General features: G+C 40.9%; 1 protein-coding gene across 9 annotated transcripts in view; it reads left to right on the top strand.

Annotated features, from left to right (window-relative positions):
• P4HA2 (prolyl 4-hydroxylase subunit alpha 2) overlaps nucleotides 1-13,949 on the top strand; it is a 30,962-nt gene extending 17,013 nt beyond the window's left edge. For 4 of the 9 annotated variants that reach the window (XM_054217614.1, XM_054217619.1, XM_054217615.1 and 1 more), the window contains 9 exons: nucleotides 572-783; nucleotides 1,560-1,736; nucleotides 5,675-5,745; nucleotides 5,980-6,079; nucleotides 7,247-7,300; nucleotides 9,850-9,915; nucleotides 12,058-12,126; nucleotides 12,574-12,670; nucleotides 13,425-13,949. In XM_054217614.1, the coding sequence (XP_054073589.1) occupies nucleotides 572-783; nucleotides 1,560-1,736; nucleotides 5,675-5,745; nucleotides 5,980-6,079; nucleotides 7,247-7,300; nucleotides 9,850-9,915; nucleotides 12,058-12,126; nucleotides 12,574-12,670; nucleotides 13,425-13,495 (917 nt within the window). In that variant the 3' untranslated portion in view covers nucleotides 13,496-13,949. The other 5 variants (XM_054217623.1, XM_054217618.1, XM_054217620.1 and 2 more) reach the window with 5 other exon arrangements.
• Nucleotides 13,950-17,262: the final 3,313 nt, after the last annotated feature.

Genomic DNA, 17,262 nt, shown 5'->3' with positions numbered 1-17,262 from the left:
ATCTCCTATATAAACCCATTACAAACATCTAGAGATGGATGCTGTAGGTAGATTGTTCAGTGGTAACGCATAGCTATGAGCTTCCTGACTTTGGAGACGATCTTTGGGACTAAAGTCTGTGTCTGGGACTCCAGCGCAGCCCTTGGTTAAAGCATGCTTATGCAGTGCAGATGAAAAGCACGGTGGAGAGGAGGAGTGCAATAAGTAGACTAGCTTGGTCTCTGCTGATGAGCTCTATGATATGCTTATCTTGGGTAGAACTGGGCAGAAAAGTTGAAAGAAAAGGAGGGATGTGAAGAGCAAAAACTCCTACTCTTTTTTTCCTGAAATACAAGTCTTGCAATAGGTCCTTCCAGAAATGATTCTTTCACAGACTATGCCTGTCTTCCCTCTGCAAAGACAAAAACTTCCCAGTGGTGGTTTTCAGTGCAGACTGGAGCCAATGCCTTTGGTTACCTGATAAAGCTTTAGGAAGGGGAGAATTATTGCTGTGTCTTGATACAAAGACTTGTTTGTATTAACAGTTTCTAAGGTTGCATGAATGATTCTGTCTGTTTTTCTCCCAATGAAGACAGTACTCATGAGAGAGCAGGCAGTAATCTGCGGTACTTTGAGAAATTGCTGGAGAAGGAGAGAGAGGAGAAGCAGAAAGAGAACTCAGTGAACAAGACCATGACAACGACAGAACCAGTGGTACAAAGTGGTGCCTATGAGAGGCCTCTTGACTACTTGCCAGAGCGTGACATCTATGAGGCCCTTTGCAGAGGTGAAGGGGTAAAAATGGTAAGAGAAAGGCAAGACTTTCCTGACTATGCTGCCTTTGCATAAGGGTGATCAGGTTTGCTGGGAGGTGTTTTTTGCATTCTGTGAAGCTGTTTGGTTTTTTTTAAGAAAAAATTAAGTGTAGTTCTGACCAGACTGCGATTTGTAGCTTATGTCTTGGCCTTTCTATCTTTAGCTATTAATCCTGGACAGAGAAAAACTCTCAACTGTACCTCTTAAAGGCTGTTGAAAATTTACTTTCCTCAGTCTGTCTGCTCAGTCATTTCAATTGCTGGCTGTACCGATATATTAGGAGGCTTCTTCCACTGAGAGCTGGTTCTGCTTTTCTTCCCCTTTTGCATCTTAAAGATGTGCCCTTCTGGGGTGACTATTTTGACCAGCCAGTCTCCAGTACCTCTCAACAAACATGGCTTTAATTCTCAGTGCAGGGAAAGGAATTTATTCCATCTGCATAGTCTTAATTATAAGAACCAGACTTTTTTTTACAGCTGGCTGTTTGTGTAGTTATTTGTTTAATCTGTAACCTATTACGGTTTAACTCTGCTAAAGGTTAGTGTTTCAGACGTTGCTCAGTGGTATCTTGAGTGGCATATGTTGAGGTTTTTTTATTTGCAGTAAACTGCAGAATCACTCATGCTCACCTCTTAAATTTGCTAGCCAGCTGATGACTTTTCCAGTGTTTGTGGAATGAAGCCCATTTTGTTTTTTGTCTTGCCTGTTTTAAGTTCGTGAAAAGTGGTTGAGCAAACAATGTTTTGTTTGGCATTTTGTTGCAGACACCTCGAAGACAGAAGAGGCTGTTTTGTAGGTACCATGATGGAAACAGAAACCCTCACCTGCTCATAGCTCCCTTTAAGGAAGAAGATGAATGGGATAGCCCTCATATTGTACGATACTATGATGTTATGTCTGATGAAGAAATTGAGAAAATTAAACAACTAGCTAAGCCAAGGGTAAGTTTCCCCTCTTCATTTCACTAATGACTGCTAATTCCGTGATTTAAGCTCCATTAGCAAAGACTAGGCAAAGAATTTGAAAGATCTGGTTTCATGCTACAGATGATGCGCTGCAGCTGTGAGCCTAAGGGGAATGATTTCAAAACTGCCTGGTGATGTAGGACCATAAAGCCCAGGCTGCTGAAGGTATTTATGCATCGTTGCACTTAGTTATGCAAAGTTCTCAGTAAATGGCTTAGCAATCTTTTAGGAAACCAGGGACTAGACCTGAAAAGATAGATGACTGTCTGGCTTACACTGAAGGTGTCCAGTATACCTTAAGTCTCCTTTTGAAACGGAAACGAACTTCAAAACAAAATTAAAGCCCAAATCCCAACAGAAGTAGGAAGGAACAATGGGGTTTTAAGTTGTGCTAGAAGAATATCTAGATATTTGGGGGTTTTGCCTCTGGTAACCTGGAATCCACTGCTTCTGTTTGAAACCATAGTCAAGACCTGCACAGAGGCAGGCACTTTAGATGTCATGGTGCATCCACAAGTGGAACCATGGTGTTCTTCTGAAGCCATGCACAATTCATTGGGAATAATGTGATACAGTTAACACAGACTGAAGAAATCATTTGTGCTCTTAAGTAATTCCCCATTTAGGACTTGGGAAGGACAGAGTACTTGTAAGGTAGAATGCACAATACAGTTATTCTCCCAGAGCACTTTAGGTCTGACTTTTCCACCTAGATAGCTGTCCGTTGGGCAGCAGAGATACAGTTGTGACAGCTTCAGTATGCTAGGTGTAGATCCAACTCAAAGGCAGCAGCTTTGAGTGAGAACCCTAGATTTGATGCAATACCCATTACCCATGGTGTGAATTCTGGTGACTCTGCACACAGTAGAAAAGCAGCTACCTAATGCAAAGCTAGTAATTATCTTGTCTGATTTTCTGGAGGTGGAATTTCCTGTCTGTTTCCTTTCTGGCAAAAAAAGAAAACGTATGGCAGCGTGAGGTCAGTAGTAGATGCTACACCTTATTTTTCTGTCAGGTCTGACAAGCATGTAAAACTAAACACTTCTATTTTTATAGATGAATGGTTCATTTTAGCACTCTTCTAGCTACTGCTATGAAATGTGGTACTAAAATTCTAGTCAAGAATTACCCTTCTTGTATGTGTTTCTAAATGTAAACAGTTAGAAACAGATTAAGAAACTGATGCTTCCTAAGAACATGAATAACGGGATGTTTGTGGAGCTGGACTTCTATGACTACCAGTCAGCTATGGAGTGTTGGCAGAACACTCCTGTCTCAGTGAGGACTCTCCATAAATGGAGACTTTTCCTATTACATCATACTATAAAACTTCAAGAGCTTCAGATAAAATGGAAATGCTCAAATAGAGCATATCACTTAACCTATTTTATCAAATTAAGTACATTCTAAATAAGGCTCCTGTTAATTTTTTTTGTTTGGTTTCCCCTTTTTGTTCAAAGTTTTATGGAAAGTCTGAAGTCTTGCTTGCTGAATTTTGTTTATATTACTAATGTCAGAGGAATTTTTCATATAATCTATGTAGTGTAGAACTGGGAACAATCCCTGTAAGAGTAGGTAAATATTGTAGTCTTAAGATTCAGATGAAAGTTTTCAATTAAAAAAATAAACAATCAACCATTTTCTTATAACTTATTTTTTCTAAATCTGTCTATAACTCAGCTGTAGGACTAGCTTTAAATTCTGCAGTACTGCAGAAAGAATGGAAAATGCAAGTCCTGTGATGAAATGGTCCGGAAGAAATACTGCTTAATTTCAGCCAGGAAATTTTAGTTCGTAATCATGGAAGCTTTCAGACAGGACTCTGAAGTAGTATGTTAGTTTTGGGCTCAGAAAGATGAGCACTTCCTTTGTTCTAAAATGCATTTGCAAGAAATTTCTGCTTTTGGGTCCAAGCACTTTAACATTATCTGCAGATTACACTTGCCAATATTTTTTGTTTTGTAGAGAAACAACATCTGTACGTGTTTGAGCGTAGCTGTATTCAAGTTGGTTTTCGTGCTTGTTTTGCAAAATGCAATTGCTTTTACTCCAGTTCCAAAAAGTAGTTCCAACTTTTCAGGCAATATATCAGAGCTGACTGGGGAGGGTCAAGAAAATTCTTAACTTTATTAGTGTGGATAGTGTTGGAAATGGTCTGCCATGAAAGCGTAAGAACCTTATTCCTAAAATTCTGGATGTTACCTGCAATCCAGGCATGCCTGAACACACGAAAATAGGGCACGGAGGGGGACACCTGAGTATCTTTGAACTCAGTGCTGTAGGAATTCAGCAAGACAGAATTTCAGAGGAAAAGCCAATGGAGCGCATGCTAACTAAACGCATATTTTAAACTAAACACATATTCTAAGAGGAAGACTGGATGAAGCTTCTGATTGATCCAGTATGCTATAATGATTCTTCAAAGCCTAGAAAATGCCTGTTATAAGGCTGCTTTCTCCACCCTGAAGGAGGAAGCCTCACATTTATCAGTTGGTTGTACCAAGTGAAGTACAGATTATATGTTGTGAATGAAGAAGCCTGCCTATTGGAAAGAGAAGAGGAGATGTGGAATAACATGAATGTAGTCAAGCTTATTTTAGTTCTGATTTATTTAGATTAAATGCTAGGTGCCGAAATCAAGCAAGCATATATAAGCTTGAAGATGGCAGAAGAATAAAACCTTTGGGAAGCTAAATTATATCCCAAAAGCTATGCTTCATTGTACAAGTGAAGAACAAAATTCAGTCAGCCTGGCTCTTCTCTTGTGATTTATGCAGGAGAAATCTGGAACAAAATAACAGTGAGTCAGAATTACAGGAACAGCTATGCCAAGAACTCTTGTATAGGGACAAGACAGCTGACATGGATTGTAAAACTGGCTGGAGACTTATTTGAGGAAAAATGAAGGAAATCATGACTGCATGCTCTGAAGAAAATGCAAATAAAAAAGGCTTCTGTGACCTATAATTAAGTGGAAGGAAGGAGGCATGATTTAAAGTGTTTGTGGTTTGCAGGAGTTAAATTTAAATGTGGTCTGAGTTCACAGTCAAAGAAAGGAGTGTCCCAGTTCTTGTTCCCAGCTGCAAGTATAAAACCAAAGTGACCCACTGTGTTATGTTAGCAGGAGCCTATCAGTTTGACACACAGGGAATCTGACCAGTTTTGCCAAGTTCCAAATTTTCCCTACAAATATAGGGATGTGGCCTAATGGTGATAATACATTACTCACTGTTTAAAATGTATAGGCGAACTGTACTTTTGCAGAATTAACCTTCACAATGTAGTAACATTATCTCGAACTGTCTCTGTGAATTAGATGTTCCAGGCATTTTCCAACTGGAAAATCTGAGCACAGTGATGTTGAGAGTTGCCTTCAGGAGTTTTCTACCGTTGTGGATTTGCCTGGTCCATAATTTGTAACTCATTCTGTGAAAGTTTTCACTTGTTATTTTTCATCTAAGAATGAGGTTGGGTTTTTTCAGTCCACATGAGGAGCAGGCTGATGGAATTTATGGAGTGTCCAATGATTTTTGTCTCTGCCAAGAACTTGGGCTTCAGATGTTGTTAACTTTTGTTCCTGTTCCCTCTTGCTAATGTTGACTCCAGCTGTTTAAAAAGTACCTTCAAAATCTGTTCAGCAAGCAGTACTTGTGTATTTGATGAATATCATGGCTTGTGCAGTCAGTCAAATTATTTTTCCAGGATCAAATGCAGGTGATGGATTGCACTTGGGTTTCTACATGTACTGTTTTAGCATGAAATCGGAACAAACTCTAGGTTGGTGCTATAACTTTCATCCAATGATATATTGAAGTTGGACAAATCAGGTGTTGATTTTGGTTAAGATGAGAGAAATTTTTTTTCTAACCTGTAGTTGATGTGTTTCTTTCCCCTTGGGATTTTTTTTGACACAGCTGGCACGAGCCACAGTACGTGATCCCAAAACCGGTGTCCTTACAGTGGCTAGCTACAGGGTATCAAAAAGGTAAGCATAGAGAAGAGTTTAGCTTTAAGGTTTTTGTGCTTAACAGCTGCTATCTGCTACCTGCAGCTGAAAACTTAAACTGTTTTGCATGTAGCAAAAGCTTGCACAACAAATGCATGGTAAATGTCTCTCTTAGCCATCTGACTGAGGGCAGAAGAATCCTTCTGCCTTGCAAAATGGGCTGTTTATGTTGGTATTCCAAAATAACACGTCTCAATCCTTCCCTTATCCCAGCTCATGGTTGGAGGAGGATGATGATCCTGTTGTGGCCAAGGTGAATCAACGAATGCAGCAGATCACAGGGTTAACAGTGAAAACAGCCGAACTATTGCAGGTTGGTACACTTGTCTTGACAGATTGCGTCCTGGTAAAATTAGATGCTGGTCAGGATGGGCTGGTGCTTATGCAGATATAAACATAGGCTGGCTCTTACCCAGTCCCTCTTAGGGGTTCTCTTGTCTGCTGCCTAAGCACGTGGAGGAGGTAAGGTGTTTATGAAGGGTGCGGGGTGTTCCCAGCTGCTGCAGCTGGCTGTAAGGACCTGGCAGATCTATGTTTTCCCTTGTGTGCCAGGCAGAGGAGGGTGAAGATATCAAGGAACAGAAGATAACTTTGGAATCTGTAACTTACCAATTTGTTTTGAGGGAAATGCCTGCCACTTATTTTCAAGTCTGCAAAAGTTGAACCTTGTTCCTAGTTGAACCTTTCAAAGACAGAAATATTTTTATAGTCCTGCTATATTCTTGTATGAAGTTTAATCTTTGTCTGCTGGGGGGAGGAAGGACAGTAGGAGTGGTACAGCACTGCCAGAATAGCTGTACCTTAGTGTGTTTACTGTTTCTCTTCCTCCATACTCCTTGAATTCATGTTTTACAGCCTGATTGAAGTGCTGTTGATTACTGGCTATCCACAGAAACCAGGTAACTGTGTAGTGGTCTTGGAGACTCAGCCCCAGAATAATTAAATCATAAAGTTATGTGATCTTCAGATGAAGTAAGCAAAGTGGTGCTTTTAAGCTACTTTGAGCTGTCTGTGTTCCTGGATGGGCGTATGTATGTAACAGGTCATACATGTGTGACACAATCTAATTCTAGGCTGTGTATCTCCTAGTTTGGACATGCATACTAGAGAAATACACGTGCTCAGCTCCCTCCTTTTCGGAGGATGGAGCAAGAGTGTACTAAAACTATCGCTGTTAATTCATGTTAAACAGGCTCTTCTAGTGATAAGTAGAGTGCTGCCATTGAGAAGTGTTTGGTACCAAGAAATACTCTCAGTGAAACCTTTAAACTAGGAAAGGGAAAGAGCACTTAAGTTGTTTCTCATCCACATATCTCATTTCTGGCAATCTAAAGAGAAGTTTAGCGTGCTATAGATAACAATCTTGCCACAAAGTGCTATTTCACAAAGCATGTTTTGGGTCTCTGAGAGCAAATGCTATCTTCTGCATCAGTCACGTGCAGCTCAGTGGATGTTTATGCTTCCTTCTTCCATGCTGTAGGTTGCCAACTATGGAATGGGGGGACAGTATGAGCCACACTTCGATTTTTCCAGGGTAAGATCACACTTTCAATTATTTCTTGGTAGGGAGAGGGGAACGGTTTGTTTTGAGAGAAAACTGTTTTCTGTTAAAACACTTAATGTATAGCCCTGTTGCATGGATGGATTATGACTTGTGAAAAGCTTTTGCACTGCCTTCTCTGATGCTAAAAGTTCAAGAGAACAATGAACAAATCTGACTGACTGCTTATCTTTGTCACCTTGGTTCCTTGCACAGTATAGAGACAGTAAAAGGTAGTCATGCAGCACTTGAGTACGCTCTTTACATTATTAGGAAACTGAAGTCTGCAAGCCCTGCGTTGTGAGCCTGCGTTATTCCATTAGGCTTCTGAATTCAGCAAGATTGAGTCCTCCTTTGCTGGGTATTTTAAATGAACTTTGCAGGAGCTGGCTAAGCAATGTCCCTTTGCCTCCCTCCATAAAAGTAGCCATTATGGAAAATATCACGGATCATACAGCCCGCAAAGCCCTTAGTGTGGCTGCAGCTATAGGGTCTGAAATGATGCTCAGGAGGGCAGTGCTACAGTGAGCAGAACTTGCAGCTGGTGGATGCTGAGTCTGCACTAGGCACTAGAGGGCTCTACCTGGTAGATGACAGCTCTGGTTTGCTGCAAATGGGAAGAAAGGAGGAACAGGTTCTTAATTGTTACCCTAGAACAGTTTATGAACATGCTGAGCATACTGAAGAACTATAGCAACCAGTAATTTCAACTATAAAATCCATGTGATGCCTTGGTTTTCAGTAGAACCATGACATTTCAATGGAGTCTCACCTAATCCAGGCTGTCACAGTGGTTTTACCTGGTAGAAGGGATTGCTGCAGCCAGAGCACAACCCAATAATTACGTGCAGAATTGAAGCCACTGTACTTAGTACTGTTTAAAAAAATAAAAATAAAAAAATCCTCAACTTCAGCACAGTGGAACCTCATATTCATTAGCTTTGGCCTGTAGAGAGAATTTTCCTGTTAACTTTAAGGCTGCTTCGTTTCCTGAGTCAAGCAGATGCTCTTAAATTCTCTTCAAAGCCTTTGAACTCAAGGACCTCAGCCATCAAATTGGCCAGTGTGGACTTTACTTTTGGATTAGGCAGCAGGGGCAGAGCTCCACTTGGAACGTAACCTTGGCTGCAGTCATCAGTTGAGGCAAGGCAATTGCAGAATTTGCCATAGTTCTGGACTGGTCCTCCAGGCTCTCTGTGCATCACAGATTTCAGTATTGAAATAGAGGTACTGCTTTCTCTCCCCAGCTCCCGATCAGCCTTGCAGCTTATTATTCCCTTGCAGCTCTTAAATAGGGAGGCTTCAATAGTTGCATATTACAACTTTGAGATTTTATTGGTTGTTCAAAAGTTAGAGAAGTCTTTTGCTATTGAAGTTCAGAAATGCATGGCTGGACCTGTGTTTGGCAGCAGTGGCAGAAACCAGGGAATCCCCTGTATCTCAGTGCTCTTATGTTGGCTCTTTTGGATTGCATTTGCATATGCAGATGTAAGTGTCTTGTGGTTTGTTTTTTTTTTTTTTTCATGAACCCATTTCAGGAAAGACCATTTTATTTCTTGAAATATACTTCAAGTAGATTGTACTGTAACATCTTAGAGATGGTGTCTGTGGTTTTCTTTGCTGTTTGTCTTCTCTAATACTGATTTCTTCTTTTCTTTAAATGTTAAAGATTATTGGTTTTGTGTAGAAGAGTGCATCTTAATGTCTCCTGGCTGAAATTACTTCCTGACTATTAGTAATGTAAATAAACTTTTAATGGCATTTTTTTGAAGGGAGGAGAGACACATTGGTATTCTAGATGTTCTTTCTGCTTCTAAACCGGCACCAACATGATCTCCTACTTCAGCAAACAAAACTCAAAATCTTTCTTACACAGTAAAGACAACTTGATCTTTTTGATGTGGTCCTTAGTCCTAAACAGGCAACTGCCTGAAAGTTCGTTATTGTTATTCTGCAATTTTGCCTCCTGGCAAAAAATGCATTTTCCCTTCTTGTGACAGAATTTCTTTGAGTCACTACTACATTTATGAGAATTTAGTGTGTTACCTAAAGCCCACTGAAGATGAGTTTTTCATGTTAATCTCAGTTGTTGACTTTGGATCAGTGTTGAGTACAGTAATGGCCTGTTAGCTTTGCTTGGATTATATCTGTGCCACAGGCCCTGATAACATCGCTTCTACTCTGCCGTAAGAATTGCTTCAGTGCTACTTCTCCTTACAGCATCCAAGTGCTATGTGCATGCAGTTATGCACCCTGGCTGCAATTTGTCATGACTTTAATGTTGCTCTGTATCAATTGTCCCCTTTCTATTCCAACTCTTTAAACTGGGCTTAAGGATCTCTCTGCAGGGCTACACGTATGTATCTCTGGTGTGAGCCCATTTGGAACTTGGGTTAAAGTTGTTGTCTGTTACAGCGACCCTTTGACAGCACACTCAAATCGGAAGGAAATAGGCTAGCGACGTTTCTTAACTATGTAAGTACCTCTGTTTGTCTGCTGTCTCTGAGCTTGAAGTTTGCAGTTATTCTCATTTAATTTTATAGAAAGATGAGCCAGATGCTTTCAAGCGGTTAGGGACTGGAAATCGTGTGGCCACTTTTTTAAACTATGTAAGTATGATGATCCTTGCATTGAGTGTAACTTTAGCAGCATCTTGTTTACAGCTTGTGCAGTTGGTTATTTGTAGAGATTCCCTGGCATCTGGAAGTAGGGATTTCATTATTCTTGCAGCATCAGGTGCTGTCCCATCTGAGTTGATAGAATTCTGGTGGTATTTAACCTCAGAGCAGCAAATTTGAATGTTGGGTCTGGCTTCCCCTTTTGCCTACTCTACTATGAAATCTTGGACTTCATTGGATTCCTGATGGTGGGAGAGGAGAATTTGACTTATTTCTCAAAGAGGAGTGCCTGGGGACTCTCCGTGTGGTTCGCTGTTGGAGAACCTGACTATGAGCCATTTACTGTGAGACAGTCATGTTCTTCCACCACTCTTTGACAGCACTTGATGTTGTGGTCTGTCAGCCTCCATCTTAGCTGATTGTCAAGGCTAGAGTTAACTCTGGCATAGCTGTCGCTTCAGCAGATGGAGGAGACATAGCTAATAAACTCGGTGCAACTGGGTTACAAATGCAGAATTGAAAAGATTCGTTAGTTGCATGCATTATACAGCCTACAGACCATGTACACTGGAATCATAAATGTAACTGCCACTCATACTAGTGGCCTAATGCTTTCACAGTACCTTATGACAATATTTTGTCTATCAGCCTATGCTTACTATATCAGTAATTAGATTGCCTAATCCACTGCGTTTAACTTTTGAGTGGTACAACTTCAAAATTAAAATTGTGTGATAAAATCTTTATGGCTGAGCTGATATTTTGAGTGTGCAATGCATCTCAAAGCAGAACCAGAAATACTTTCAACTTGATACGGCAGGGGAGGAAATAATCTCCGAAACAAGAATTGAAATAAAATGAGTAGCTGTGAAATAGTCTGCTGCTAAGAGGCTTGAATTTTAAATTCTCTCTATCTGTATTTTGTTTGCCTCAGACTTTTGGACAAGTCTTGATTCAGAGTGTATGATATGCACCTTATTCACTGCCAGTTGTACATGGTCAAAGGTGATTTACCCTTGTATGTCCCATCTAGAATATATGATACGTGTACCAACACCCTTACTAAAAAGTGTGGTTGTGTTGCTGAGACGTAGGTATTAACTTGCGAAGTTGCATGCACGTGCTTTCTAGTTGGAAGGGGCAAAAACCTGTGCACCTATGGCATCTTATGCCCTTTTATTGTAGGTACCAAGCAGGAGGACACCAGAGTGGTAATAACATCTGCTTTAAACAGAAATCCAAGTTACGATAAAGAATGTGGGGACTTGGGGAGTGTATTTATAGTAGTTCTGCTGTTTAAATTTGGTGGGAGCTGGATCTGACCCATTTGTTTCTTTTAATTAGAATCTGATCAAAAACTCACTGAAATCAGTGGAAAGGCTTTCTGTTTTTAACGGGAGTGTTTCCAGGAACTTCGGTGGGTTTTGGATCAAGCCTAGAATTCACAATGAATCCATCATTACTGGTGAATTCAGTAGGGTTAAATTCATTCCAGTGTAAAAGGGCAAAGCATAAAGATACATGCATTTCTTTAGAGTCGCATAACTGTTTATATTAAAACTTGAGATGCATAAAGCACTCAAAGTGGCACGACATCACTGGTGAACAGCATAGAAGCAGTGCAGAAAGTGAGGTTTTCTAATAGTCTGTATAGTTTTTGAAGTGGTTGACCAAGATGCATAAACTAAATTATGGAAATCAGTTCCAAAGATGTGGTCTCAATTTATGAGGAAACATGTGGTTTAACAGACGCTTGTTTTCCTAATTGGATCATAAACTGGAATGAAATTCTTGAAACTGACTTACTCTGAAGTCCTCTCCCTTGTTCTAGAGTACTAGCTTATTAACGCTGCAGGTACACAACTTCTTACGGCTATCTGTTTGTGCAATAGATTATATATGTATCTAAATGAAGTGCTGAACAAAAGCCCTCAGCTGAAATAAAAGCCTTCGATAGCAGGTACTGTTACTTGTGCAGTTCATGCTGGTTGAAGTGCATCCGTTCCTTGTGAGTGCCTCTCATAGAGGTGCATGTGGAAATCTCTCTGTGTTAGGGCTTGGGGCACTTTGGTTTGTGGGACTGCATGTACAAAAAGCATTGTAAATGACAGTTTGCGGACTTTGTTTTCTCAGATGAGTGATGTAGAAGCTGGAGGAGCTACAGTTTTCCCAGATTTTGGGGCAGCAATATGGCCCAAGAAGGTAAAGTCTGTTTACGTGTTTTGCTTGATTTCTCCTTGTTACTGTCTCTTCCTCAATGCAGTCCTGCATCCATTTAGAAGTCAGCTAATGTGACAAAGTGCTGTTTGTGGCAATTTGATGGACAGGCTGCTGTGTATCAAGGCAGCTGTAGCTGATCTTGTGGACTGCAGGGCTGCTTACTTTGTTTTACAGTGTATAATGCAAACAGTTTCTGTGTAGAGCTGTTATTAACAAAAAATTTGTGTTCAGATAGAACTCCTCTCTACTCTGAACATGGATGAATTAATAGACCGGGACTAAGGGGTTTTTATGTGCTGCCGGTGGCCTATGTTAAAGTGTTTCATAAAAACCTGTGGCTGAATTCATAGGCATTTCCCCCCCTTACTGTAGCCTGAATAATTATATTGACTGGGTTCTGACTAATCCAGGTCTGATTTCACTTTTCAGGGAACAGCAGTGTTCTGGTACAATCTTTTCAGAAGTGGCGAGGGTGATTATAGAACAAGGCACGCAGCTTGCCCGGTACTAGTAGGGTGTAAATGGGGTAAGTAATACTCCTTTAGGAACAAAACCTGAAGGCAGGCTGGTGTCTATGCAAAGCTGATGATATACCGAACCCTTATAACAGCACTTAATAACCTGGGTGTTGCCCTTTTAACTACTGGGGTCATTTGGCCATAATGAAAACTCCCAGTATCAGTATTATGTAGTATTAAGCAGCTGCATTGTTCAGCTCTAGCTTTTCTACTGAGTTTGTTTTGTGTCAATGATAGCATAAAGTGTGTAAGAATGTCACTGGGCTTGTGTACTGTGTCAGCAGCAGGATGACTTGAATTATCATTTGACTAGAATCAGGTCTGTTCCTACAAAGACTTGTGCATAGTTTTAACTGTAAAGGGAGGAGAGCTCCTTGTAAGGTAAATGTGAGTGTCTGGAGACTGGGAATTTCTGCTAACTGCTGAAAGCTTCTCAGCGCTTCATGTCATCCATTCCCATACCCACCTCCGCCAGCCTCCAAGGTATTCCCCTGGAGTGCCAGAGCGTACTGATCTATAAATGATACCAGACCCAGAGTACGCTGCTCTGTTACTATTGGTCCCAGAATTGTGCAATTGGAAAGATCCTTTCTTCCCCAGCCCTTTGAATCTTCCCGTGTCTTTCCCATCGGATGGGTAGAGAAGGATAAGCAGGGATCCTCGGACTGAGAGATGAGATTTTAGGTGATGTAACAGTCTGTGTTGCGCTGATACATACACTGGGTGTGTGGTGGTAACTAATTTCATGTCCTTGTTCCACAGTTTCAAACAAATGGTTTCACGAAAGAGGAAATGAATTCTTAAGACCTTGTGGGAGAACAGAGGTTGACTGAAACCCAACCTGCTGCAAGCCTTTTCTTCTCTGTGTCCTTTTCTACTGTTTGTTCTTCCAGTTCATTTCTAAGAAATGATCCATCTTTTTCTCCGAGTCCTGGCACTTTACCCAAAAAGGACAACAAAATATGTAACACCTGTGAAAGAAAGTAAATGGCATTATACACATACTTATGTTTTGGTTGCTGTTATTTCCATGTTCCCCCTGCCATCATCATTTGACCTGCCTTCCACCCTCCCAACTTTCTATGTACTAGTGGTCCAAACAGTGCTGTGGGCGATTCGGTATGTTTGGGTGCCTGGTCTTGTGCCTTTTGTACCTCAGAAGATTTAGATGTTAAATATTTCTTTGAACCAAAGGGTTGGGTTTTTTAAGTTTTGTGTACATGTGGATTTTATTGTATTTCTACGGATCACAAATTTTGAAACAAAAATAAATGTTCTTTCTGTAAAGTGATTCTCTATTTTGTGTCCTTAATAGGTATATCAGTGCTTGCGTTTAGGGAGCAGTGGGCCTTTACTTTTTCCTTTAATGAGCACCTGTTGCTTTGTTACCTTCTTTTTGTAGAAAAAGCATCATGGCTTTGGGCAAGGCTTTATTTAAGGATCCATCATGTGGCACAGAACTGTTGCCCCTTCTACTGAAGCTGGAAAGTTTAATTTGTGTAGTGAAACTGTATCCTGTGAGCAGGCAGGCAGCACGTCTTGGGCCAATGGCAACTGTGAGCTCAGTATTATTACACTTATGAGAAGCTTTCCCTCTGGTGGTAACTTTTGTGGGGTACTACCTATTTTTGATGCAAGCAGTTAAAAAAATCTGAAGCCTTTCAAGACTTACAACAGTCTTGACAATTGTTGATTCTAAAAGTAGGCATCTCTGATGAAACATGGCATTCGTACCACAGGAACACCTGGTGTGGCAGAGGTCTTAATCTTCTTTTGTAGACTGGAGCAGGATTTTGTCTTGCCCTTCAGACAGGCTGGGTATAATCATGCCCTTTGAACACAAGGATTCACATTCTCCTTTGCCTTTTTGCTTTGTTAGCGTGTGTGTAATGGCCACAAGCCATCACATGTAGGACAGTGTTGTCCACAATAGAAAGGAAATCCCATTTCTGAGTTACAATTCAGAAGAAATAACAGTTAATTGCTAAAAAATAAAAAGAGTAAAGCTATGGATAAATAGGCAAATGTTTCAGAAGTGTAGAACCATGCTGTTGGTACCAGACTGTTGTATCGATGCCACTGTGAAGGGGCATTGACTTCGGGCCATTTCTGGTGGCTTCGACATTTCTGGCATTGACTTCTGGCCAAGTCTGGTGACTTTGTGGGAATATGGATGACTGCAAGTGAAATTAAAGCGAAAAATGGTAATGGTTTTACAACCATAAGTTATTGCTTAAAACTAGCTTGGGCAATTTTTACTATATCAACATATGAAACTGGCTTGAGAAAGTGGAAAAAAAACTTCAATTACACTGAAACATCCACTTGCAGACACGATTGTTGTATGACAAACACTGGTTTCCTTTGCACTTCTCCATTGCCCTGTGTTGTGCAAAGGCTGCATGGGCCTGAATGAGATAATGCTTAAAACAACTGTCAGGCAGGATGAGAAGTGCTGCACCTGTGTCCTCCTAGGAACGGTTTACAGAAGAGAAGGGGTTTTACATGTTAGGTATAACAGATGTCATCAATTTGTCGTATTGGTAATAAAGCAATGTGATTTAGCAATATATGATCATGTTCTCCTGAATTTTACATGTGAGGAATTTGTGAACTTAATGGCTACTGCTTTGCATAGTTATTTAGATGCAGCGTGTAAGTACATGTGTTCACTTAAGTTTAATTTTTCTGTTAAACAACTGGTTGAAGAGAGAGGTTTTGGATTGTCCAGGCAGAGACTTGTTGAGTTCCAGTTGCTCATGTTACTGAAATGAGAGGAGAATCTAGTCTTGTAAATAAGCTTTGTGGGAACAGTTATAGCAGGTAGCTAAAGGAATTGCAAGATTTTTTCCAAAAAACTACACTAGCACAGCATAGCTCGATAGTTGCTCTCTAATCTCTCACAGTGCTCCTTTGCTTGCCATGAATGTTGTGGTTGTTGGCTGGCTGTTCAGAATATTTCATTGTTGACCTCTAGTTTTCTTAGTAAAATCTCTCAGCACAACATAAACTTAGGAAATAAGGAGTTTTGCTTTAAAACAAAGCATTTGACAGATGACAGCCTCACAGATGTGAAGAAGAACTGATGATGAGCCAAAGCTGCAATCTCTGGTTGGAACACTTTGCAGTTTGGGGGGAGCAAGAGGAATCTACTTAGACTTTCTGTCAACGTGGTATGTTGACAGATAAAGTTCATATCAGGACTCTGGCCAAAAATCTGCACGTCCCACTTCTGAAATAGTGTAGTTGTCTGGGAAATAGCGTTGTTAACTCTGTTGTACTGAACTTTTCAAGCTAATTTTACTTCCTTGTTTTCTCTGTGAAAAACTCATCCTATTTTCTGAGTTGTCTTCCACTGTGCTTCAGTCTGTCCCTGAAGTAGGATGTGATGAGTGTGGATGCAGAACTGCTTGAATGCTAAGCTTCCTTTTGTGCTGTGTGCAGGATTTGCTTACTGCTAATCTGTTCTGAAGAATAATAGCTATTTTTGAGAAAACAGCATATGTGACTCCTGGGCGTTCAGTAACCTCACAGGCATGTTTGTGTAGCCTGGCAGATTATATTCCCTATTCTGTCTCCTGTCATTCTGGAAGATGAACAGAATATGGCAATTAGCCTAAAACTAAGCCTAAGTGATAGTTTCTAGAGATGAGAGAAGATGCATATGCTGGAGGAAATAAGCCTTCCTCCATCTAGGCACAGGGAGCTTCTGCCAGCGTATCACTGGTCCTGACTGCTGACTCTTCTTTATTTCACAGGGTTTAAGTACTTAGTCCAGATATTTATACGCACTACAAAGGCTTACTATGGACAAGTGGCTGCCAGACACTTTGAAGTGCTTTGGGACCTTTCAGAGAGATATTCAGGTCACATCTTTAAGACGCTGCTCTGCATAACAGGTACTGATGAAAGCAGGTGCTGGGTGAACTCTAATGGAAAGATGGTCTCTTATTGTGGCTTATGTAGTCATAAGAACAACAACCACCCCCAGCCCATGCCAGTAATCCGCATCCAGTTTGAGCATGTGGTTTCTTAACCAGTGGCCTGAATGCCACTGTGTGGACACCGGCTGTGTCACTGAGCAGTTATGCTGCCCTCCAGCTGGGTTAGGAAATCACCTAAAGCATTGGTGTTCAGCTGTGTAGGTTCAGTGAAGAACTTGTCTTCTTTTCTGCCTTGAAGTTACGTCTCTTTCCTGTTAGAGTGGAAAAGCATGTGAAAATCATCTATCTAATCACCTTGGAGGGGAAAACTGGCATCCAGGCTAAAATGTGTAGCGTGAGTGGAGAAAGGGTTTGGCTGTGACAGGCAAGGGAAGGCGTGCAAGCTGTGGCAGAGAGCAATTGGGGTGTTCTGCTGGGAGGGGACTGTGTTTGTAGTATACAATAGAGTTGTGTACCTCAGCTAAGCTGTGAAACCCCTAATGTAGGAAGAAGGGTCTTTTTTTCAATGATGACATGTTTTATTTGAGGTGAGGATGGGGGGTGTGTGTGTGTGTGTAAAAGGTAGCCTAGGATATAGCTGTCCCCGAAGCCTCTTCCTTCTGGTCTTCCTGAAGGCAGTGATGATGCTGGGGTACAGTTGAGCATAGTGTGTGCTC

Source organism: Rissa tridactyla, chromosome 11 (assembly GCF_028500815.1).
Source record: "Rissa tridactyla isolate bRisTri1 chromosome 11, bRisTri1.patW.cur.20221130, whole genome shotgun sequence".
In the NCBI taxonomy this organism is placed as follows: Eukaryota; Metazoa; Chordata; class Aves; order Charadriiformes; family Laridae; genus Rissa; species Rissa tridactyla.
This window is presented reverse-complemented; position numbering and strand designations above follow the sequence as displayed.